This window comes from Ranitomeya variabilis, chromosome 2, assembly GCF_051348905.1.
Source record: "Ranitomeya variabilis isolate aRanVar5 chromosome 2, aRanVar5.hap1, whole genome shotgun sequence".
In the NCBI taxonomy this organism is placed as follows: domain Eukaryota; kingdom Metazoa; phylum Chordata; class Amphibia; order Anura; family Dendrobatidae; genus Ranitomeya; species Ranitomeya variabilis.
The window spans coordinates 805,607,804-805,632,043 of record NC_135233.1 but is presented as its reverse complement, the minus strand read 5'-3'; the positions used below and the strand labels follow the sequence as shown (position 1 = coordinate 805,632,043).

The window sequence follows — 24,240 nt, the reverse complement described above, 5'->3', positions numbered from 1 at the left end:
GTGACGGAGCCCGCGGCTATCTACTGGGCTACTGACATGTGAGGGAGCCCGCGGCTATCTACTGGGCTACTGACATGTGAGGGAGCCCGCGGCTATCTACTGGGCTGCTGACATGTGAGGGAGCCCGCGGCTATCTACTGGGCTACTGACATGTGACGGAGCCCGCGGCTATCTACTGGGCTACTGACATGTGAGGGAGCCCGCGGCTATCTACTGGGCTACTGACATGTGAGGGAGCCCGCGGCTATCTACTGGGCTGCTGACATGTGAAGGAGCCCGCGGCTATCTACTGGGCTACTGACATGTGAAGGAGCCCGCGGCTATCTACTGGGCTACTGACATGTGACGGAGCCCGCGGCTATCTACTGGGCTACTGACATGTGACGGAGCCCGCGGCTATCTACTGGGCTACTGACATGTGAGGGAGCCCGCGGCTATCTACTGGGCTACTGACATGTGAGGGAGCCCGCGGCTATCTACTGGGCTGCTGACATGTGAGGGAGCCCGCGGCTATCTACTGGGCTACTGACATGTGACGGAGCCCGCGGCTATCTACTGGGCTACTGACATGTGAGGGAGCCCGCGGCTATCTACTGGGCTACTGACATGTGAGGGAGCCCGCGGCTATCTACTGGGCTGCTGACATGTGACGGAGCCCGCGGCTATCTACTGGGCTACTGACATGTGAAGGAGCCCGCGGCTATCTACTGGGCTACTGACATGTGACGGAGCCTGCGGCTATCTACTGGGCTACTGACATGTGAGGGAGCCCGCGGCTATCTACTGGGCTACTGACATGTGACGGAGCCCGCGGCTATCTACTGGGCTACTGACATGTGAAGGAGCCCGCGGCTATCTACTGGGCTACTGACATGTGAAGGAGCCCATGGCTATCTACTGGGCTATGGCGGAGGGCTCAGACCTTGCAGTGTGGACTCCGCATGGTGATTTGATGCAGATATTCTTCATGGAGTTCAATATGGAAGTGAAAATCCATAACGAAAGCCCAACTACTGAGGATTGTGCAGCTGATTAATAATGTTAATAATGCAGTAAGAATAGCTGCATATTAATAATGCATAATTGTACATGATAATGAGTAGTAATTACACATACATAAATATCCTCAAATGTTGACGTTAAAACAAAATAAAAATCATTCGATGCAAATGTCGTGAAGTCCTCCATTCCGAGTGCCGTCCCTTTAGCTGCAGTCCCTGGTTGGGGTCCCACGTCTCACAGCTCCAGGTACATTTGCAGGGGGTTCATGTACTTTTCTCATTGCCACATATACACATCCCAGAGTGCTGCATAGTGAGCGCCCAGCTCCGGTCCTGGGGGATACGGGGACCACCCTCTGCCCACAGCGCCCCCTGCTGACCTGCTCCCTCCCACGTCACACAGGTGATTCCCGGCCACGCCCCCACACACCTGTAACTGCACGGCCGCGCAGACCTGTCATACTATGAAACAGCCGGCGGCAGGGGGCGTGGCCTTCTCCGGATAGGGAGGGGTTTGGCTGGAGTCGGATGACGTCTGTATGCCGGCCGAGGCCTGATTGGCTGAGTGACGCGGTTCCTGACGTCACTGGGTAAGGTTCCCGGAAGTGTCGTGTGTGACAGCGAGCCCGGAGTGAGCGGAGGCAGCGGTATCTCTGCCCCAGTCCGTAGCGCTGTGTACGGGGAGTCTGCTCTGCACTGTGCGCCCCGTGACGTCCACAGCCGCCTCGCCGCCATAGCTGTCATCGGTGTCCACTGGCCGCAGACATGACCACACGCTCTGAGAGGGAGAAGGCCCAGAAGCTGAACGAGCAGCACCAGGCGATTCTGTCCCGTATGCTCCGGGAGGACGACAACAAGTACTGCGCTGACTGCGAGGCGAAGGGTGAGAGCGCCCCCTGTGTGTAGTGTGTCGCACCCCAGGACAGCGCTGCCTGCCCCCACCCAGGTCCTCATCCCAAATGTTGTGCGTTGTCCATAGCAACCAGCCGGCTTCTGGTGTCCGGCTGTAATGGGGGGTCGTGCGGATCTAGGCCGAGCCCTGGCGTCTGCGATCAGGGCGGTGCACGGGGTAGCGATAAGGCGGCGGTCACACCTGGGCGACACGGCTCAGCGCTGTCCGCTCCTAGAATGGTAGAGTAGGAAGGGACCTCCTGGGCCATCATGTCCAACCCCCTGCTCAATTCACTAACCCATCTGACAGGTGTCTGTCCAGCCTCTGTATGAAGACTTCCATTGAGGGAGAACTCACCACCCCTCGTGGCCGCCTGCTCCACTCATTGGTCACTCACTGTCTAAAAGTCTTCTCTGCTCTCTAGTCTATCATTGGTCCATATACACATCAGTTTTCAAATTGTGTCCGTGTCTGTGGTCCGTGAGGCTCAGCAGCTCCTGTTCTCATCCATAGTGCAGATCCGGCTCCGCCATTACCGTCTATGGGGTCTGTGTGACACCCTGCCGGCAGACGTTGTGCTCCTGCTTCCATCCTAGGTTCTACTCCGCTGTTATGAGTGAATGGAGATTACCTGCTCCAGTGTCACACGGGGAGACACCGGTGGCAGAACCCGCTGCGATGGGAGTGTAGCCTTATGGGATAGTCTCACCATAGACATTATTGCTTTCTGCTCCTGCCGGAGTAAGGCTATTCAGCCGTCAGTATCTTATCCGTAACACTAAGCGACAACCAGTAGTGATCAGTAACGCACCACAGTGCTGAATCTTTCCATCAGAGTTTGTCTCTGGAGTCTCCACTCCTACTAATGATGTCAAATACTGACGTGTGAGAAAGGTGCCACTAGTCATGTGTAGCAGCGGTCCTCTCTGGCTAATCTAGGGGAGCACGGCTCCTCTATGGCATCTGTAGTCCCTCTCCTGCTATCAGATAAGAGCATTCTCACCTAAAACCAATACCTCCTTAGGCCATGTTCACACGATCCTTTTTTTGATCCTTTTTTTTTTCAGGTCCTTTTTCCATGCAGGGTACAGTCCAATGTTACTCTATGGAAAACAAAAACCGCTGTGCCCACTATCCTTTTTTTCTCAGGCAAATCCGCGAGGATTTGCCTGCAGAAAAAAAGAAGTACCATGTCACTTCTTTCTGCGGATTCAGCTCCTGTTTTCAACAGGCACCAATAGGAAAGTGCTGTTGAAAACCCGCAGAGGAATCTGCAGAAGAAACTGCAGGAAAATCAGTGCAGTTTTGCACTGCGGGTTTTCCAAATCAGGACCTGAAAAAAAAAGGATCAAAAAAAGGATCGTGTGAACATGGCCTTAGAAGAGTTCTTTGAGTTGTAAAGTTTTCCAGGTGGACTCTTGTTTCCAGTCATGGCAATTGCTTACATTCCCCGTATTATTGGGTGAGGAGTCTGCATAGATTACTTCAGTGGACCATGTCATGTCCCTGAATGCTGTTAATCTGCAGGTTTATAGCGTTCCGGTGCTGCCCGACCGCTTTACTGAAAGTGAGGCTACTGGGAGGAATGAACGTTATTCCTCCTGGCAGCTGCTGGCTTTTAGCCATGAAGGCATGCAGATGGTGGCTACAGTCAGCTAGGAGCATACCTGGGCTGCACAGATGCGCTGCGGAGCCGGGGTTGTGGCTACAGCTGCTGCTTTCAATGCTGCTCTGTGCTCCCCTCTATGGGAGAAAGTTGGGGGTCCCAGGGGCAAGAAAGATGAATTCCTTCCTGTAGCCCACTCTCAGTATGCCGGCCTGGAAGCATTGCACTGCTATTAACCCTTAAACGTGGACTGGTGTGCAGGTATGTAATGTGTATGACTTTTCTTAGCTGCACTTTCCTTTTTGTGGTCGTACTTGTGTAGAGCTGAGAATCTCTTGGTTTGTGATCTTCTGCGCCATTGTATTGTAATCACATGCAGAACTACAAGAGTTTAAACTAAGTTAGTCCTCCATGACTTGCCTTGGTGGCATAGTAAGGTCTTCTTGGCAGATGCCGAGGGAAAGAGTGGCTCGGTTTTTGGGCTTCTGTCCGGGCCATGGGGGTTGGAATTGTTATAACCCAGCTTTAAAGGAAAGACTGCATCATATAACATAAGTGAGATAGGGGCCGGCAGCAAGTTGTTGGTTTCATAGCAATAAAATAAACCTGTCCGGCACGCATGTCCGCTGCAGAGTGGGGAGTAGTGGCAGTCGCCCAGCAGATATTTCATGGGTATGGCCACCTTAGATAGTTTGCTCTAAGCTTGGCCCATCACTTACATGTAGCTCACGTGTTTCATGCTCTTATCTCACGTAACTGATGGTGGCTCATACAATTTTAAGGTCATATATATTTTTATATTTGGAAAAAGCAAGATGAATGAGTGAAATCTGAGACAAATCTGTTTAACAGGGAAGTCCAGAGCTAGAAATGTTAAAAAAAGAGCAAAAATGTAAAGTTTAATTAAGTTTGAACTGCGCCAATAATTAATTTAGATGTTATCTACGTTGGGAAGTCTCTACATATTAGGAGGTTCATTTAATGAAAAGTAGCTGATCACAAAGAGTTGGGCTCCTGAGCGACCAGCTGTAATCTGGGGGCACAGTAAGTGTACAGTTGCTCTGCAGTGCCTCCACAGGGGGAAAGCAGCATTACACAAAGCCTATCTACATCAGTGGGCGTCAGTGGAGGGGAAGACCATCCGGTCCTCCAGTCAGAGACGCTCTCTGTAAATTCTACTTTTTAAGGCGGAGTCACACTTGCGAGTTCAATGCGAGAAACTCGCACATCAAGTCCCGGCACTGCGGCCGGCACTCGGGACCGGAGCGTTCAGCTTCATAGAAATACGTGCAGCTGAACAACTCTCGTTCCGAGTGCTGACGGCTGTGCCCGGACTTGAGGCTAGAGACTCACGCGAGTTTCTATTGAACTCACAAGTGTGACCCTGGCCTTGGGCTTAGACTGGTATTATAAAAATGATCTTCTGATGATTGATTCTTGCGATTGACTCGTGGGCAGTGCCATCTTCTCTGCGTGGTATTTAGGTCACAGTTTGCAGTCTCGTGATGCACTGCTCACATGGCGGACTGTTCGGCAACTATTCCTCTCTTCTGACCAACTGCTGTCATCCCATGATCAATAGAAACTTTCACTTAAAATCCTGCTACTTGGGAGGAAAAGAAGGGAGTTGGGGAACACTTCTGGTGCCTGCTGCTTAAATGATGTTCCCCTCCATGCTCTTATTAAAAATGGGTCGTCATAGCATGATAAAACTAAGTGATGCTCAACTCTCCGATACCCCCACACATTACAAAACCTCCTGGGTCTCCACTAGTGTCGGGACACTCATGACCTCTCCACCGATCACTTAGCAGGTGGACAACTCCTTTAGGCTAATGAAGACTTTTCTGTTTAGATCCGGAGGCAGAAGACCTCTACAGCCTGATATGTTATGGCTGAGAGGTGGATACAGTCATGTCCGCACTATGGTCTGTGACCTGAATTAAGCTCCGGCTACGTGGTGACACCACATGTTCTCATTTTTGATGGCCTCACAATTGCCACTCATTGTGACTGCTACAGAGTGGTAAATGTTTCCTATTGTGCTTCATTTTCTGTTGCTGCTCACCAGTCACCTATGACTCGCTTGCCATACACTTTATTGCCACACAGGTGACTGTGAAGTGGCTGTTTGGTTGTTTTGTTTTTTTTTCTTCATAGAATCACATCTTTAAAATATGGTGTGTCCGTAAAGTCATGGTGCACTTTTTGACAAGTCACTGGAAAGCAACAAAACTGATAATGTGAAATCTGCTACAAATAAAAGAAAAACTCTCCCAGTTTCATACCTATTCAGTGCAGTTCGATGTGGGCTCCATTTGTTGCCCTACACCCATCCAAACGATAGTGAAGTTCTTTCCCTACACGGGTAAGCACGTCTGGCGTAACAGAGTGAATAACGTCTGTGATTCTCTGTTTTCTGGAAGGTCGCTTCATCGCTAAACACAATCTTCTGCAAAAATCTTGCATCATAGTTGATCTCATTAAGCATATCTGTAGCAAACGCGCATCGTTTGGGTCTGTCCGCCGGTTTGATGGCGTACAACAGCCGCAATATGTACCCCGTAAAAAAGACGTTTCTTTAACACCTTATGAACTGTAGTCTTGCTTAGGTGTAATTGTCGGGCACACGCACAGATTTTTTAGGGCTCCTCAGGTAGCTCTCCCGTATAGCCTCTACAGACTCGTCACTGACTGATGGCCTACCAGAACGGGGTTTCTCCACCAAACTGCCGGTTTCCTTCAACTGCTTTTCCCACCGATTAATGTTGTTCCTATGTGGTGGCGCTTCGTTATAAACGCGCCGTTATTCACATAGCACTTTGGTCACAAATTTAAATTTAGCGAGCCACAGAACACACTGAACTTTCCTCTCTACCGTCCACATCTTGACTGGCATGGAAAACCACACAGCTGGCATAAGCTTGTGATTGCATGATGTCACGGACTTGGCAGTGTATTAGTTCAGTTTATCAGGGGTTAATCTGACTGGGGGCTCAGCAACAGCCTAAATGAGTTTGTGTTGTTTGATTGGTTCTTGTTATATCTCCTCGTGAACAGGTCTGACATGATTGGGCCAGAGAAAGGGCGCCAAAATGTAAACTATAAATAGATCCTGTGACCGGTGAAAAGTGCACCATGACTTTACGGACACACTGTAGTTAAATGGCACCAAGTCACAGCCCCAGCCTGAAGCGGTAGTCCAAGGCTTATAATGTTTGGAACAGATCTATCAGAACAAAGCATATCATGCAGAGGCAACTAGAGGCCTTAAAGGGAACCTGTCACTTGAATTTGGCGGGTCATTTTTTGGGTCTTTTATTAACCCCTTTTTTCCCCGCTGGCCGCACGCTGGTCGCGAAATTGACGTGACGTTGATTCGCTTTCCTCCCTAGTTAACGCGTGCGTAAAGTAATCTTGCCTTGCGCAGGCGCAGTATGCTTTGCCCAACTGCGGGCAAAGCCAAAAACCATTAGTGCGCATGCGCCGGCGCACTATGTCCCGGAAGTATTTAGCTGTGTTCCAGGACATAGTGCGCCGGCGCATGCGCACTAATGGTTTTCGGCTTTGCCCGCAGTTAAGCAAAGCATACTGCGAGTGCACAAGGCAAGATTGCTTTGTGCACGCGTTAACTAGGGAGGAAAGCAAATAAACGTCACGTCAATTTCGCGACCAGCGTGCGGCCAGCGGGAAAAAAAGGGGTTTATAAAAGACCCGAAAACACCGCCCATTAGACCCAAAAAAGGACCCGCCAATTTCAGGTGACAGGTTCCCTTTAACGCCATGTAAGGGGTTGTCAGGGACAGCAGAAATACTCGAAAACCTGTAAGCAAAGCCAGGAGAAAAACTCTGGTCCCCTGAGGAAGCCCACTTGTAACGCGCGTTGGGGCTGCGTGGTCTGACGTCACACAGGGATTTATATGGGTAAGGAGTAGTGATGAGCTAATATACTCGTGATTTCCCGAGCACGCTCGGGTGTCCTCCGAGTATTTTTTAGTGCTCGGAGATTTAGTTTTCATCGCCGCAGCTGAATGATTACATCTGTTAGCCAGCTTGATTACATGTGGGGATTTCCTAGCAACCAGGCAACCCCCACATGTACGTATGCTGGCTAATAGCTGTAAATCATTCAGCTGTGGCGATAAAAACTAAATCTCTGAGCAATAAAAAAAAAAAAATACTTGGAGGACACCCCAGCGTGCTCGGGAAATCTCGAATAACGAGTATACTCGCTCATCACTAGTAAGGAGCATTCCTGTAGTGCTTAGCCTGATACATTGATGTGAGGAGTATCCCTATTTACACTTGGGTAGCTGGCCTTACCTTATATGTTGTCATATTAGTCATTTGGGATGTAATACCTCCTTGTGTTATACTCAGGAATGTGATCTCCCCATCCTCATATGTATTGTGATGAGCTCAGACCTATTATATCTGAGTCCTTCATTTTAAATTCTTTTGTCTACATGATGTCTATTCTTACTAAAAAATCTTTTGTAATATGATGTATAGAAACATTTTGTTGTAATTACGGTACGTCTTTTAAACAGATTTGTTTTCATCTTTGTTCTCCTGGTTTTGCAAGGCTTGTGAATCTGGGAGGATAAAATGTGCACAATTGTTCCCCACCAATTCAGCCAGTTTTATAAGGTGGGGTACAATAGTGAGGAAGATTATCCCTAAAGGACTAGTAATCCTATATATTCATTAGCACTGATCAGCAGCCTTCTGTGTACACTGTGCATAGGCAGAAAGCTGCCAGTCAGTGGGTGATTTTATAAATAGCTCAACTTCAGAGAGTTGGTGGATCTGCAGCAGGTAAATCAGTGATTGTATGAAAATGACAGGTAGTAGCCCAGTATGTGATGTATCTGTGCACACACGTTTTCTTGGAGCCTATCTCTAACTCAGGCCAGCTTCACACCAGCGTATTTCCAAGTCCGTATACAGACCACAATGCTCAGACTGACTATGTGGCTCCCAACCCATATTTATAGTCTCATAGACCCACATGAGGCTGTAAGTTCTGATCCTGAGACCCACAGTCATCCCGGGCGTCGTAGTCTGTATGTGGACTGTGAAATGACCCTAGTGTGAACATGGCCTTATTCTGGGGATGAGCTGCTGCAGGAGATCGTTCCGATCACTTAGGCTACTTTCACATTAGCGTTTTAATCTGCAGCGTTTAATCCGCAAACGCAAGGACACGAAAAACGCATGAAAACGCGTGTAAACGCAGCGTTTTTAAAACGCTTACGGTTACCGCATGCGTCATTAAAACGCTGCGTTTACATGCTTTTGCTTGCGTTTTCTATGCGTTTGCGTTTTTTGTGCGCATGTCGCAAAAATTTACCAGAGAAAAATTCTAGATGCAAGAACCAGCCAATGGGACTACAGAGGGCGTGTATTATGTGAAATCTATATATAGACCCTAGGACAGCTGAAATCTTCAGATTTTGCTCCTGTGTCCTGTGAGAAGATGGATCTTCACATGGATAGCTATTACTTCAAACTGGATCTGAGCATCAAGATTTTTCTGGCATGTGCGTTTGCTTGGGAGCAACACCGAAACCGGGAAAGACAGAGAAGGACAAGGCGTAGGCGGTTTTGGCAACACCCCATTGTAGAACTGCGTGAGAGCCGTGGTGCATATCACACCCTGTATGGTGAGCTCAATGAGAACCCAGAAAAATTCCCGGAATATACCAGGATGTCACAAGACTCTTTCCGGCATTTGCTTGATCGTGTCCAAGGAGCCATCCGGAGACAGGACACACAGCTCCGTAGAGCCATTCCACCAGCGGAACGTCTCCTGGTTACCTTAAGGTACGTAATAATTCTAAACAAAAGCTAACCAAAATTTTTTGCAGGTCTGATGTTTTTTTGCCTATTTTGTAAATTATTTATTCTTACTACAGATTTCTTGCAACTGGAGAGAGCTTGCCATCCCTTCATTTCCAGTACCGCCTTGGGATTTCCACGCTGTCCGGAATTGTTTTTGAAACCTGCCGGGCTTTATGGACCATTCTCCGTGAGGAATTTATACCCATACCCACGGAGGACATGTGGAAAGAAATTGCTGACAAATTTTGGACTGTTTGTGATTTTCCCAACTGTTTGGGTGCGGTGGATGGGAAGCACATCCGGATTACCAAACCAGCCAGAACGGGATCACAGTTCTTCAACTACAAAAAATATTTTTCAGTAGTTCTTATGGCAATAGCCGATGCGGACTGTCGCTTCATTGCTGTGGACATTGGTGCTTTTGGCCGTGGCAACGATTCACAGACTTTTAAAACCTCTGATATGGGCCGACGTGTTTATGGCAAAAATTTTAATTTCCCACAGCCACGACCACTCCCCTACACTCAAGGCCCACCGCTGCCATTTGTAATGGTTGGGGATGAGGCCTTTCAGATGAGTGAAAATCTCCTGAAGCCCTATTCAAGTCGGGACTTGAACCGCACAAAACGGATCTATAACTACAGACTAACCAGGGCACGCAGAACAGTAGAGTGTGCCTTTGGGATTATGGTGTCCAAATGGCGCATTCTAGCAACTGCAATAAATCTAAAAATGGAGACAGTGGATGAGGTAGTTAAAGCCTGTGTGGTTCTCCACAATTTCATTCTGGCTAAGGAGCGACCCACCATAGAACTTGATGAACCTGTTGCAAACCCTTTGCCTGATTACCGTCATCACCCGCTGCGGTCAACAGTTGAAGTAGGCCACATGCGGGACCAATTTGCAGCGTTTTTTGATTCTGACATTGGACGTGTGCCATGGCAGGACAATATGGTGTAAAATGTACTGCTGGTTTCGGGTCTGCAAATTTATGTTTGGAATGTTAATGTTTTTTCAAATAAAATAATTGTGATTTACTTTCTTCACCATGTCTCCTATCTATTTCCTTAACAAACCACTTTGGGTTTTTGGGCTTAGGTTGTTGACGTAATTGAGTCCTGTCTTGGTTCACCATTAGCTATTTGCCGCAGACTGTATAGACGATGTCCGTTATTGTCGCAGTATTTGTCCAGTACTTAACATCAGTATTTGTAAGCCAAAACCAGGAGCGGTAGTTAAATTCTTTTAGTGGTGCATATCTGTTTAATGTACTTTTTCCCTTCCCCATGACAGCACCGGTACATGAGAGATGGTCCCGCCCCCAAGAACAGGAAACCTGCATAGGAGATAAAAGATGGGGGCGGCACCTCTCTCCTCAGTTTGGTTTCCTGTTCTTGCGGGGAACCTGCGGTGCTGCATGGGGAGAGGTCTCCCTTGCTTTGCCGGTCTCTGACCGAGGTCCGCGGTGGGAGCAGCGGTGGCGGCGTGTGCGCGTCGCCTCCATACCTGGAGCTGCAGATGCGTCTTTCCCACTGGGGACTCCCCGGCGTCCGCTCCTGGCCGGAGGCTGGGCCGAGGGAGAAAAGTGAGCGTACCCATCACGACGCTGGCGCCGACTGAATGGGGGAACTTCCGGGATTGAACCGGAAGTGACGCTACACGCTGAAGCGGTGTGCTGACACTCCCCGGGGGGGAGGAAGTTCAGAGGCGCACACACCGCTTCCTGCCCGCCATATTTAAAACTGCAAGGCGGCAAGCAGGCGCTGGGAACAGTCTCCTGCAGGATGGCAGATCTGAAGGAATCGACAATCCCAGCTGAAATCCCACAGCCTGTCGTGGTACTAAGGGTCCGGTGGGTGAGTGCCTTTGTAAGGCAAAAAACATGTCAGTGACACTGTGTTTTTTGTATATATGCAGGGAAAAAGTCACCTCTAAACAAAAGCATAAAGTATGTGCACTCTGTGATAGAAGCCTCCCCAAAACGTATGAAAAGCGTATGTGCCGCTCATGCATAGAAAAAACTGTGTCTGAAGAGTCATCATCTTTGCTTCAGAATATAAAAGATATTGTTAGAAGCGAAGTACAAAGCACTGTAAAGGAGCAGTTAAAACATCATGGATTGCAGAGCTCCGTAAACCCATTCCCTACGTCTGCCCAGGCATCTGATGTGGAATCCGAGGGTGAACTGGGTGAGCTTCCGCCCGACGAGGGTTCGGACCTGGACTCTTCAGATGAAGAGAGTGGCCGGCCTTATGTGTTATCAGAGGATGTGGGGAAGTTGCTAAAACTGGTTAGGTCCACCCTGGGGGTTGAGACGCCAAAAGAGAAGCAAACAGTTCAGGACTCTATGTTCAGTAATTTGGAGGATAAGAAACGAAAAGTTTTCCCGTTTCATGATAACATTCTAAATCTCATTAAAAAAGAATGGAAAAAACAGAATAAAAAGATTTCAGTACCCCAGGCCTTAAAACGTAAATATCCCTTTAGTGAGGAAATTTGCGAGAAATGGGAAAAGGCGCCTAAGTTGGACGCGGCTATCGCAAGTACCTCCAGGGGCATAGCACTTCCCTTCGAGGACATGGGGGCCCTAAAAGACCCCCTAGATAAAAAGGCGGATGCCTTTCTAAAATCAACCTGGGAGGCCTCAACTTGGGCGTTTAAGCCTGGAGTAGCGGCTACTTGTACTGCCCGTGCCATGGTTAAATGGCTGGAGGAACTTAGCGACCAAATAAAAAACAAATGTCCAAGAGACAGACTTCTAGAAGTCATCCCTCCACTTCAAAATGCAGCGGGATTCCTGGCGGACGCTGCCATTGATTCTGTGCGGTTTGCTGCCCGGGCTAGTGCCCTTTCAAATTCAGGAAGAAGGGCGTTATGGTTAAAGAACTGGAATGCTGATTTCCAATCTAAAGTGAAGCTCTGTGCAGTCCCCTGTGAGGGCCAATATTTATTCGGCAGCGCTTTAGATGAGATTTTAGAAAAAGCGGCGGACAAGAAAAAACACTTCCCTCCACCTCCCTTCTTTAGACGACGTTGGTACGACAATCGTCGGTCCTTTCGAGGATCAGGTAGGGGCCGAGGCCGCCCAACGGATAGAACCACATGGGGGAAACCCTGGGGTGAGAAAAGAGAAAGAGGGTTTCTTTTCAATAAACCCCCAAAACCAGATCCTAAACAATGACGCCATATTCCAGGTGGGAGGAAGGTTACGGTTTTTTGTCCATCAGTGGGTAACCTTACAGCCGTCCCAATGGATAATCAACTTGTTATCAGACGGTCTGCGGTTAAATTTCATCTCCCTTCCTCCCCACCGAATAAAAGTTACTCGTGTGGCCAAAAAGAACCAGTTGGTTCTCGAAAAAGAAGTTCGTCTTCTTCTAGACAAAAAAGTCCTGGTAAGAGTACCTTCACAGGAAATAGGAAGGGGATTTTACAGCACCCTTTTCCTCACTCCAAAACCGGATGGATCTTTAAGAACTATTTTCAATCTAAAAGAATTAAACAAATTCATCCGAGTAGAAAAATTCAAAATGGAGACTCTGAGAACGGCGGTAAAACTGCTGTATCCAGGATGTTATATGGCAGTGATAGACCTTACCGATGCCTATTATCATGTGCCAATCAGCAGAGAGCATCAACAATTCCTGAGGTTGGTAGTGCAGCTGGGGCAGGTCTACACCCATCTACAATACCAATGTCTCCCCTTTGGGGTATCGGTAGCTCCTCGTATTTTTACAAAAATAATTTCGGAAGTAGCATCCTTCGTAAGGAGAGAAAACATTCTGCTAGTGCCCTATTTAGACGATTTCCTCCTGATAGCAGACAATCAAGAAGATTGCATAAAAGCAGTTACAACAGTACGACAGCTACTAACCAAACTAGGGTGGATAATAAACTTAAAAAAATCAAGATTGATTCCGGCCCAGATACAGGAGTTCCTGGGGATCCAATTAAATTCAATCAAACAGATCTGTATCCTTCCAGACAGGAAAATCGAGGTCATAAAACAAAGAATAACACAAATACAGGTGGCCCAATACGTCTCGGTGAGGGAAGCCATGTCCCTCCTAGGCATGCTTACTGCAACAATTCCGGCGGTCCAATGGGCACAACTTCATTCAAGGGACCTACAGTGGGAGATCCTGTCAGAACAAACAAGAATACCCTACAATCTAAACCGAAAAATCGTATTGTCACAACATGTCCGGGACTCTCTAAGCTGGTGGCTAGATTCCGGGAATCTAAAAAAAGGGGTCCCATGGTCAATCCAGAATCCGGTGATACTGACCACAGATGCGAGCCCATTAGGTTGGGGAGCACACCTGTCAGATCGGATCCTACAGGGTCTATGGAATGCACAGATGCAATCAGCCTCCTCAAACCTGAGGGAATTGACAGCAGTAAGGCAAGCAATTCTTCAATCAGAAGAAGATCTCAAAGGAAAACATTTAGTAGTATTGTCCGACAACAGCACAACGGTGTCGTATATAAATCGACAGGGAGGAACCAGATCAAGTTCCCTAATGGAAGAAGCAGGAAGACTATTTCTTTGGGCCGAAAACCACCTTTTATCCCTCACAAGTACGCACTTAAAGGGGTCGGAAAACTTTGTCGCAGATTTTCTGAGTCGTCACGTCCTGCACCAGGGCGAGTGGTCGCTAAATCAAAGAATATTTGGAGAAATCTGTGCAGTCTGGGGGCTTCCTCAAGTGGATCTTTTTTCCACAAGGCAGAATCGAAAAGTAAAAAGGTTCTACTCTCTAAACCCGAAAGAGAACCCGGAAGGAGTAGATGCGTTACTACACCAATGGAAATTCCAACTAGCCTATGCGTTTCCCCCGATCCCATTGATCCCTACAGTCCTGAAGAAGATCCGAGAAGAGAAATCACGCATAATCTTAATCGCACCCTTCTGGCCAAAGAGAGCTTGGTTCACTTGGCTCAGACGTATGTCCATCTCGGACCCGTGGATACTTCCAGAGGTCCCAGACCTTCTGCACCAGGGTCCGGTGACACATCCTCAGGTTCACAGCCTACACCTCACTGCTTGGAACTTGAGAGGGGACTTCTGCTAGCAAAGGGGTTCTCGGATCCGTTAATTACTACTCTACTGTCCAGTAGAAAAAAAGTCACAACTGATAAATACCAAAAGGTATGGGGGAAATTTTTAGAATTCTCAGGCCGAGGGATAACTGATACCGTTCAGAAGGTCCCTATATCTGAAATCCTAGAGTTTCTCCAAAAGGGTCTGGAGAGGGGATTATCTACCAGCACTCTAAAAGTGCAAGTCTCGGCGCTTAGCGCCTTGTTTGACCAAAAATTGGCTGATCACCCCTGGGTGTGTAGGTTCATTCGGGCCTCCTTTACAGCCAGACCATTCAAACCTCGTCCAAAGGTCGCTCCCTGGGATTTAAATTTAGTTTTAAACGCCTTGACCTCCTCTCCCTTTGAGCCTCTTTCCTCCATATCGGAAAAAGCGCTAACTCTAAAAACAGTTCTCCTGATTGCCCTTACCTCAGCCAGACGCATTAGTGAGCTTCAGGCTATATCTATTGACCCTCCGTATACGGAAATTCTGGAGGATAGGGTAATTATAAAATCTGATCCAGCCTTCTTACATAAGGTCAACTCGAAATTTCACAGGGACCAGGAGATAATCTTGCCTTCATTCTGTGCCAATCCAAAATCCCAGGGAGAAGAAACCTTCCATTGCTTGGACGTCAGACGTTGCCTTCTTCAATATATAGAAGTGACAAAACCATGGCGACAGTCTTCAGCCCTTTTTGTCTCCTTTCAGGGGGCAAACAGGGGAAAAAAGGCCACAAAATCGACTATTGCACGTTGGCTCCGTATGGCTATATCACTTTCCTATTCCTCTTCGGGACAGGTCCCTCCACCTGGTGTTACGGCCCACTCTACCAGGGCTATTTCCACATCTTGGGCAGAGAGGGCAAATGCATCGATAGAGCAAATCTGTAATGCAGCAGTATGGTCTTCACCCTCTACTTTCTTCCGCCATTATAGATTAAATCTAGGGCTATCAGATCTTGCCTTTGGTAGAAAAGTACTATCTGCCGTTGTCCCACCCTAGAGGTTCTTTCTATTTCTTCCTCTCATGTACCGGTGCTGTCATGGGGAAGGGAAAAAATGATAATTACTTACGGGTAATTTGATTTTCCAGATCCATGACAGCACCGCTCTAGTTCCCGCCCTATCTTGGTGATGGTGTGTGATTCACAAAAAAAAAAAAAAAAATCTCAAAAAAAAAAAAAAAAAAAAAGACACAAATGAAAGATGGGGTAATAACCACTTAACATAACGATAGATAAATAGTCTTAGAGTTAAATATAATTTTTTTATATGCCTAAAACTAACATAGCGGTTACCTTACATTCTCTGTAAACAAACTGAGGAGAGAGGTGCCACCCCCATCTTTTATCTCCTATGCAGGTTTCCTGTTCTTGGGGGCGGGACCATCTCTCATGTACCGGTGCTGTCATGGATCTGGAAAATCAAATTACCCGTAAGTAATTATCATTTTTCCTCACATAGTTCCACTCCAGGTTTAGGCTTACAAATAGTGCTGTAAAATACAGAGCGAATACGGACAGTGTGACGGCAGCCTACACCAGAGATCTATAGTCATCAAGTCAGGTGTCTGAACTAATGAATTCATGATGCTATTTGCTCTTGAATTCATTTTTCCTGACACTTGTCCGGGTGAGTATAGATATGCCATATATGACGTACATTGTTCCTTCACTTTGTGTGAAATATATGTATATGTACCAATAAGATAAAATGGAGGTAATACAATGCATTTCTAAAATCAGCAGGTCAGGGGTCATAAATAATGTTTCTGATAAGACACGACCTGTTGAGTATAGTTGTGCTGTGTATTACCACCATTTTGTCTTCTGTGTGCGACCAAAAGTCACGGAGTAAACAGAAAGAACTGTTTTTGGAGAAAATACAAGTGTTATTTTTGGGGGCAACCTCATATCTCTCAACCAAACACACACCAAGCTTCAGTGTTCTGCTAAGTAGGTACTGGAGGTTGGAGGTGGCCCCCAAAAAAGTGTTTGACGCATAATTTGTTATTGGCGCATGCTGTGTGGTGACGGCGGCGAAATACACAATTAACCAAACCTTATTGGGGCAAAACACAGGTTTATTAAACACACACAAACCAAAAACTTAACTGCGCCTGCTTGGGGTTGAGTGCCGATATTGTGGGGTGTTGAGTTGTGAGGTCTGGCTTACTGTAGCCGACATAGGGGTGGCAGGAGAAGGCGCAATGAAACTGCTGGGGTCAGGATATTCAGGGATAGGGCTAGACACATGAGAGGGTTGAGACACACTGGAAGGGTGAGACAAACCAGACATTACAGACACATTGGGAGGTGAGGGGGGAGGGATAGCTATGGTTTTTTGTGTTTTTTTTGCCTTTCCCCTTCCTTGTTTTGCGCGGGCACGTTGTCGTGGTGGCAGGGAACGCCAGGGCAGGGTCCGGCAACGGCAGTCTGGTGGTGGTGCCAGGAAACGCCAGGGCAGGGTCCGGCAATGGCAGTCTGGTAGTGGTGGTGCCAGGAAACGCCAGGGCAGGGTCCGGCAATGGCAGTCTGGTGGTGGTGCCAGGGAACGCCAGGGCAGGGTCCGGCAACGGCAGTCTGGTAGTGGTGGTGCCAGGAAACGCCAGGGCAGGGTCCGGCAATGGCAGTCTGGTGGTGGTGCCAGGGAACGCGAGGGCAGGGTCCGGCAATGGCAGTCTTGTCGTGGTGGCAGGGAACGCCAGGGCAGGGTCCGGCAACGGCAGTCTGGTGGTGGTGCCAGGGAACGCCAGGGCAGGGTCCGGCGGCGGCAGCAGCATGCTGGTGGCAGTGGAGGAGGCCCAAGCAGGAGCAGCAGTTGTCATGGTGGTGGCGGTGGGCTGACCCACTGCACTGGGCATGGTGGTGGTGCTATAATATGGTCCGGAAGTGTTTGGAATGGAGGTGGCCGTGCAGTGGTATGCAGCAGATGTCGGCATTGATGTAAAGCGTGACAGTGTGGGCACTGTTGGAAATGCCCCCACTGTCTGCTGAAAATACCGACTCTGCTGCATAGCCTGCACGTAAGCAGCATTGCAGGCCTGCATAACAGTAATCTGGAGCTCAGGACTAAGGTGTTCCAACATGCCCTGTTCTATCTGATTAAAAAAATGATGTGCTGGCCTCTGGAGGTCGGCTTTCACTTGGGCAAGGGCTGTGGTTACCTCCTGGATACGTGTGCTCATATGACTAATGGCAGTATCCAGTCGGTCACCCATCGCCTTGAGTCCCTCATGGAAGACCGAGCTCAAGTGCAAAAACTCGGGCATGAGTGACCTGTCCGCGGCCCTCTGCCGCTGCCGGGAGGAGCCCATAAAAAATTGGCTAGAGGCAGAGGACTGGGGAAGGGGAACATCTGATGGACCAGCTTCCTGGTCTCCAGGTTGTGTGGCAGGCCCACTTGCTGCAGCGCTGGAGGATGGCTGGGACGGGTCCGTGGCTGACTGATGAAGGACCGCTCCAGAACCTGGGCCAACAGTGGAGCTCCAAGTGCTGCGGAAAAAAAAAAAAATATTACAAAACCTTTACAAAAAGATAACTGAACAGTTAGATACACATTCAGATAGGGAAAGGTCACACTACTATTTGTAGTGAATTTTACATCAGAATTTGCAAGCCAGGAGTTCAACAGTAGGAATAAAAGTTTCATAAAACAACATGCTATACTTCTGCATGCATCGACCAGTCCTTGGGGATTAAAAAAACTGATGTAAACTATGAAGAGACGATGGAGGCAATACAAGCCATATCTCTATACAAGGTATTGGTAAGCCAAAACCTGGAGAGGAACTATGTGAGGGAAAGTATTCAAAGAACACGTACCCCACTGCTGCATCTATCAATCACTCAAGGTTTTGGATTACAAATACTGATGGGAAATACGAATTGACGACAGAGGACATACAAGCCACCTGTATACTCACCAGGACAAGTGTCAGGAAAAATGAATTGAGGAGCCATTGGCATCCTGAATTCATTATTTCTGACACCTAACTTGCTGAGTATAGATCTGTTGTGCAGGCTGCCGTCACACTCTCAGTATTTGCTCAGTATTTCAAATCAGTATTGGTAAGCCAAAACCTGGAGAGGAACTATGTGAGGGAAAGTATTCAAAGAACACGTACCCCACTGCTGCATCTATCAATCACTCAAGGTTTTGGATTACAAATACTGATTTGAAATAATGACCCACAAAAAATTGCATTATACACCACTTTTTTTTTTCTTTTTTAACCAATATACTTACGTTCTTCGTGCAAGGACTGGTCTCAAAAACGCAAGGATGCGGTGGTACTTGTATTTGCGTATCCTTGCTGCAGAACCACTTGGAAGCCGGCTCTCTTGGCGCAGGTCCTTGTTGAAGCGGTCCTTCATCGATCTCCAATGTGTTTTCACTTTTGACACTGTTGGCAAAACAAAACATAATAGTTAGGACAATGGTCTTTTGACCATGGTCACACAACTGTATGTGCTGTGAAAAAGTAATGACTTTCTCACATCATACACAGTTGTGTGAGCATGGCCAAGGTATTGACTACATCACACTGCATTGCGATACTTACCAAATGCAGAACGGACCCGAGCCGGGGCATTGGCCCAGCCATCCCACAACGCTGCAGCCACCTCATTCCAAAGCCTCCGGATCGTCACATTGTTGGCGTGCAGTGGATCCCGGGTGTCCCACAATGCGACTCGCTCGTGAACCAGGGAGATGAGGTGTTCATTCTCAATTAGGTCCTCATCCTCCTCTGGAACCTAACAACAAAAAGTACATTAATATAGGAGGCGTTCACATACGGAAGACAGAAAACAGAATCAGAGGAATGGCATGAATATTGAAGTAAAAAAAAAAACACTGGTGCTGAAGCCAAAGGGAAAGAAAGAGAGAAGTAGAAAGAAATGAAGATTCCAGAATTATAAAGTGAGGATACAATACACATTCAGCCAGCTATACTTACACGATGCCGCCGTGTTGCCCGGCCATGACTACGCTGCTCCTGCCCAGTCTCCTGCCCAGTCTCTTCCGCTGTAGAAGAAGTGGTCTGAAAAAGGGAAAATATACATTGTCATATGTGTAGATGTGACAGTGAATACAATCTGAGGAGGTGAATACTCACTTCGCTGACATGTTCCCCTTGTGCAGGCCCAGGCGTTTCCTCATCAGAAGAAGAAGACATTCTGATGTGTGCAGAAAGAAAGGAATGACATAAATTAGGGCACATAGACACAGATTATAGAAAAGAAATGCATTGGATAGGATATACTCACATAGTTCTGAGGCTTGTTTGCTGCTCCAAGGGGCTGTGGGGCGTCTCGTCTGCAAGGCAGTCTGATGAGTAGTGACCTGCAACTGTCCACACCCTCCCTTTATCACCTTGTATGTGGGGGGTGGCTTATCAGTGTCTAGACATGTTTTTCTCAATTGAGACGCATGCGTCGGCAAACGCAAGCAAACGCATGTACTGAAAAACGCATGCGTTTACATAGACTACAATGCGTTTTTTGGGCGCAAACCTTGCGCAATCAGCCGCATACGTTTCCAGGCGGCAAAATGACGCCTCTAAAAATTACTACATGTTGCATTTCCGCGCCAAGACGCAGACGGCTAGACGACGCATGCGTCGTCAAACGCGGCAAAACGCGAACATAGAAAAACGCATGCGTCGATAATGTTAAAGATAGGAATACACAACGCATGCAGATATTTGCGGAAGAAACGCTGCGGACACAACCGCAAATGTGAAAGCGGCCTTAGAGGTGGACACAGGTTCTGACCCTTTCACTGCCATCATCTGTACGTTCTGATGTCAGTGCAGGTAATTACACTGGGAGAAGCAGGGGCTTTGCATTCTTATATATGTTTTGTTGCTCTTTAAACACTTTGTACCAGAATCCACAAACCTTAGAATATCCCACAACAGAAGCACTTTCTGACTGTAATGTCAATTTTCCGTGCAGAAGGTTGAACGTGAACGGCGTCTTAGACTTCCTTGCTTTATTTCATGGGAGGACTAAGCAGGTTTCCTTGTATACAGGATTATTATTCCGGTTATATCACTGCTTCACTTACTGGGTCATGGAAAAACATACTTGTAGGCTGTGTCAGGCGCTGTTTGCAGGAAGCTGATAATGGTCCTTGTTGCCAGTTATTAATGTTCCGCTGTGGAAGTGGTTCTGGAAGGTAAAAATAGTATAACATCCGATTATCTGAGCATTATAGACAGTAGAGAAATTACATTACATACCAATGGTCATTCCGGGTTTGCTGTCTTCTGTTCTTTTTTTCGCATGGCAGTATGCATTGTATTAAAGGGAACCTGTCACCACGTTTTTGGAAGATGGGATAAAAATAGCGTTAAATAGGGGCAGAGGTGGGCATTACATTAGTGTGTTTGTTATGCGTTTATTACCCACCTAAGTTGCCGAAATACCTTTGCAAAGTCTCCGTTTTCGCCTGTCAATCAGGCTGGTCTGGTCAAAAGGGCGTCTTGTCTTCCCCCAGATTTTGCGTAGTTTTCCGTTGGTGGCGTAGTGGTGTGCGCATGCCCAAAGTCCTGAATCCTCTGCCAGGGGATTTAAAAGAGCGCGCTGTTCGTTTTCATTGGTGATCGGTGGGCGCGGCCATCTTCCTTTGGCCGCGCGTGCGCAGAAGCGGCGCTCTGCTGGCCGCGGCTTCAGGAAAATGGCCGCGGGATGCCGCGCGTGCGCAGATGGATATCGCGGCGGCCATTTTCCTGAAGCCGCGGCCAGCAGAGCGCCGCTTCTGCGCACGCGCGGCCAAAGGAAGATGGCCGCGCCCACCGATCACCAATGAAAACGAACAGCGCGCTCTTTTAAATCCCCTGGCAGAGGATTCGGGACCTTGGGCATGCGCACACCACTACGCCACCAACGGAAAACTACGCAAAATCTGGGGGAAGACAACGCCCTTTTGACCAGACCAGCCTGATTGACAGGCGAAAACGGAGACTTTGCAAAGGTATTTCGGCAACTTAGGTGGGTAATAAACGCATAACAAACACACTAATGTAATGCCCACCTCTGCCCCTATTTAACGCTATTTTTATCCCATCTTCCAAAAACGTGGTGACAGGTTCCCTTTAATTATGTGATCAGTTGATTTTATTGCTTATAATAATAGAGGGTTCAATTATTTTATTAAAGATGTCAAACGCAATAGCTAAGTGGACCTCAACCTTAAAGAAGCCCTCCCATGAAGTTCCCCCCCAAATCTGTGTATATGTGCATGTATTCTGCATAAATATTCTCGCCTACCACTGCTCTCTTCAATGTCCAGCACCATTCCACTCCTTTTGGGACCCAGCGCCATTTCCCTCCTCTTCTCACTTACTGCAGCCTTCTCTGGGTTCCAGTGTAGTGTCATTATGTTCTTCTCGCTTACCGCTGCCTTCTCCTGTGACCAGTACCATTCTTGTCCTCTACTCGCTTAATGCAGCCTTCACTGAGATCCAGTGTCATTCCGCTCCTCTTCCCACTGCTGCTTTCTCTGGTGACCAGCACCGTTCTGCACCGCTTCTCACTTACCGCTGCCTTCTCTGGTGACCAGCACCGTTCCACTCCTCTTATCACTGCTGTCTTCTCTGGTGACCAGCACCGTTCCGCTCCTCTTATCACTGTTGCCTTCTCTGGTGACCAGCACCGTTCCGCTCCTCTTCTCACTTACCGCTGCCTTCTCTGGTGACCAGAGCCGTTCTACTCCTCTTCCCACTTACCGTTGCATTGTCCGATGTCCTGCTCTGTTCTGCTCCTCTTCTCAGTGACATCACTGCTCTTCAGGCTCCTTCGGGTCACGCTGCGCTCTGCATGACCCAGACGTGGCTTTTACAGTGTAAGAACAATTATGTATTTAAAAAATAAACTTATTTATTCTTTAATGAAACGTTACTTTTTTAATACATCAAGGTTCTTGGTGTACATTGTTTTCTGTAGGCCTATAACTTCCATTGTTCTGAACCATTCTCCATAAGAATTCAATCTATATATTTCGGCACATTACTTTATACCTAATACTTATATTTATTGGTATCCCCTACGTGTGCCGTGACTGGTTACTCCTTTTGCATGTGTACCTTTTACAATCTATGGAGCATCAGAATGAAGAACCGTAGTCTTACATTTTGAAAGAGACTTCTGACTCACACACAGAGCATAGAACATAAATTTATTAAAGGAAAAAACTTGGAAGAGCTTCTTTAATATTGTTAAAAAAAACCAGTATATAGGCCATGTGCTTCATCAACATTGTAAGTAAGCACAAACTGCACAGAAAGTAATAGGAAATAGTGCGCAATCACCTAGCCTACAGTGTCCTGCGGGAACTTTGGCTGTCAAACGCATCATTCCTTTGGCTCTGTCTGGCAGGAATGTGTCTCTATACTGTTGTGGTTTTTTCTTTTTTTTTTTTTTCTTTTAAATATACTTATGGAAAACTGGAGCAGTCTGTGCTTTCTTATACACTGGGCCAGTAGAGTAAACAATTTTTTTTTGTTTTTTTTTTTAATCCATCCATCCAGATTGTGGCCACTGTCGGGCGAATTTCATCTCCCGAGTCTCTGCGCCCGACAGTGCACAGACGCAGTGTGTACTTGGTCTTTGGCCTCATTCAGGCCTCAATTTTTCATGTACGGTGTGTTTTTCACGTGTACTCATTATAATCTATGGACCTGTTCATATGGCCGTGTTACATTTTTACAGACAGTCTGCAACAAAAAAAAAAACATTTTTTTTTTTTAGATTTACCCATACAAGACTATGGGTCCTTAAATAATCACTAAGCATTGACATCCGTGTGCTGTTTGTGATTAACGTCATAGCGGATTGGATAAGCCCTGTAGTTTTCTGAATGACGCCTAAGGTTGCGGTTCACATGTTCAGATATAGTACTAATTCTATCTAGTCCGACCAATGTCAGTCTACGGTCTGTGTAATTGGCTGCCAGAAAATTGATCAGATATGGTGAGTCTAGTCCAAGAACAGACAACAGTATCCAGTATTGTTGATTTTGTGGGTCATACAATCCAGTATAAATAGGTTTTCTATATTGTACCCAAAAACGTGCAGAAATAAATGGCAGTAACTATTCAACTTTTAAAACCTGTTGGGGTCTTTGTTTAGGATCACAGTCACAGTGTCACTGACTACTGGCAGCGCTTAAACTGTTAGTTGACGTTTCTTACTGGTCTTTACAGAGACCTGAGGTGAGCAGTCATAATTGTGGCTGCAGAGCTCAGATCACAGTGATTACACAGTTCATCCGTCAGTATTACACAAAGGAATAGATACATAGTTGTGCTGACTGCATCATACGTGATAGGATTAGATGCACATCTCTGCTGATTGTATCATATAAAATTAGATACAGTCTGCAGAGCCGTGTATCACATGATAGGATTAGATACACAGCTCTGCGGACAACTGCTGTTATCTGAGTGGAGCAGTCATGTATTTACAGCACTCAGATCACATTAATTACCAGAGAGCAGAGGTCGTGGCACCAGTGCTGGAGCTGTGATATCATCAAGTGATGTGTACTCTCTGCTGGATGATGTCCTGGTGTTTCAACCTGTGCTCACCGTTAATTACACTGATCTGAGCAGAGCAGTTATGTTGTTGTGACTGCTCCTCTCAGATTGCAGTAATGAGTGGCAAGCACAGTTCTGGGTACCAGGGCTGACTTCATCCAGCGGTGAGTGCACATCACTAGATTTACCAGTAACTACTGTGATCTGAGCGGAGCAGTTATGTTATTGCTTCTGCTTCATTCAGATCTGTATTACAGGTGATAGT

General features: G+C 47.2%; 2 protein-coding genes and 1 long non-coding RNA gene across 5 annotated transcripts in view; 1 reads left to right on the top strand and 2 right to left on the bottom strand.

The window, feature by feature from the left end:
• Nucleotides 1-1,460: 1,460 nt before the first annotated feature.
• The window catches only part of SMAP1 (small ArfGAP 1), a 365,489-nt gene continuing 342,709 nt past the window's right edge, over nt 1,461-24,240 (top strand). The window contains exon 1 of one of the 3 annotated variants that reach the window (XM_077289949.1): nt 1,461-1,591. Coding sequence is in view for 2 of the 3 variants with exons in the window: in XM_077289948.1 (XP_077146063.1) it covers nt 1,767-1,884 (118 nt within the window). In the remaining variant the exon portion in view is untranslated. Of the gene's footprint in view, nt 1,885-24,240 lie in introns of all 3 variants that reach the window. The other 2 variants (XM_077289948.1, XM_077289947.1) reach the window with 2 other exon arrangements.
• On the bottom strand, nt 16,423-19,102 carry LOC143807889 (uncharacterized). Its single transcript, XM_077289946.1, has 3 exons — nt 18,996-19,102; nt 18,680-18,836; nt 16,423-17,925 (listed from the first exon to the last, which is right to left on the bottom strand). The coding sequence occupies exons 2-3, from the start codon at nt 18,805-18,807 to the stop codon at nt 16,677-16,679; spliced, it is 1,377 nt and encodes a 458-aa protein (XP_077146061.1). The 5' UTR covers nt 18,808-18,836; nt 18,996-19,102; the 3' UTR covers nt 16,423-16,676.
• LOC143807890 (uncharacterized) lies at nt 19,420-20,151 on the bottom strand. Its single transcript, XR_013221828.1, has 3 exons — nt 19,702-20,151; nt 19,551-19,611; nt 19,420-19,475 (listed from the first exon to the last, which is right to left on the bottom strand). It is a non-coding gene; the product is annotated as an uncharacterized LOC143807890 (long non-coding RNA).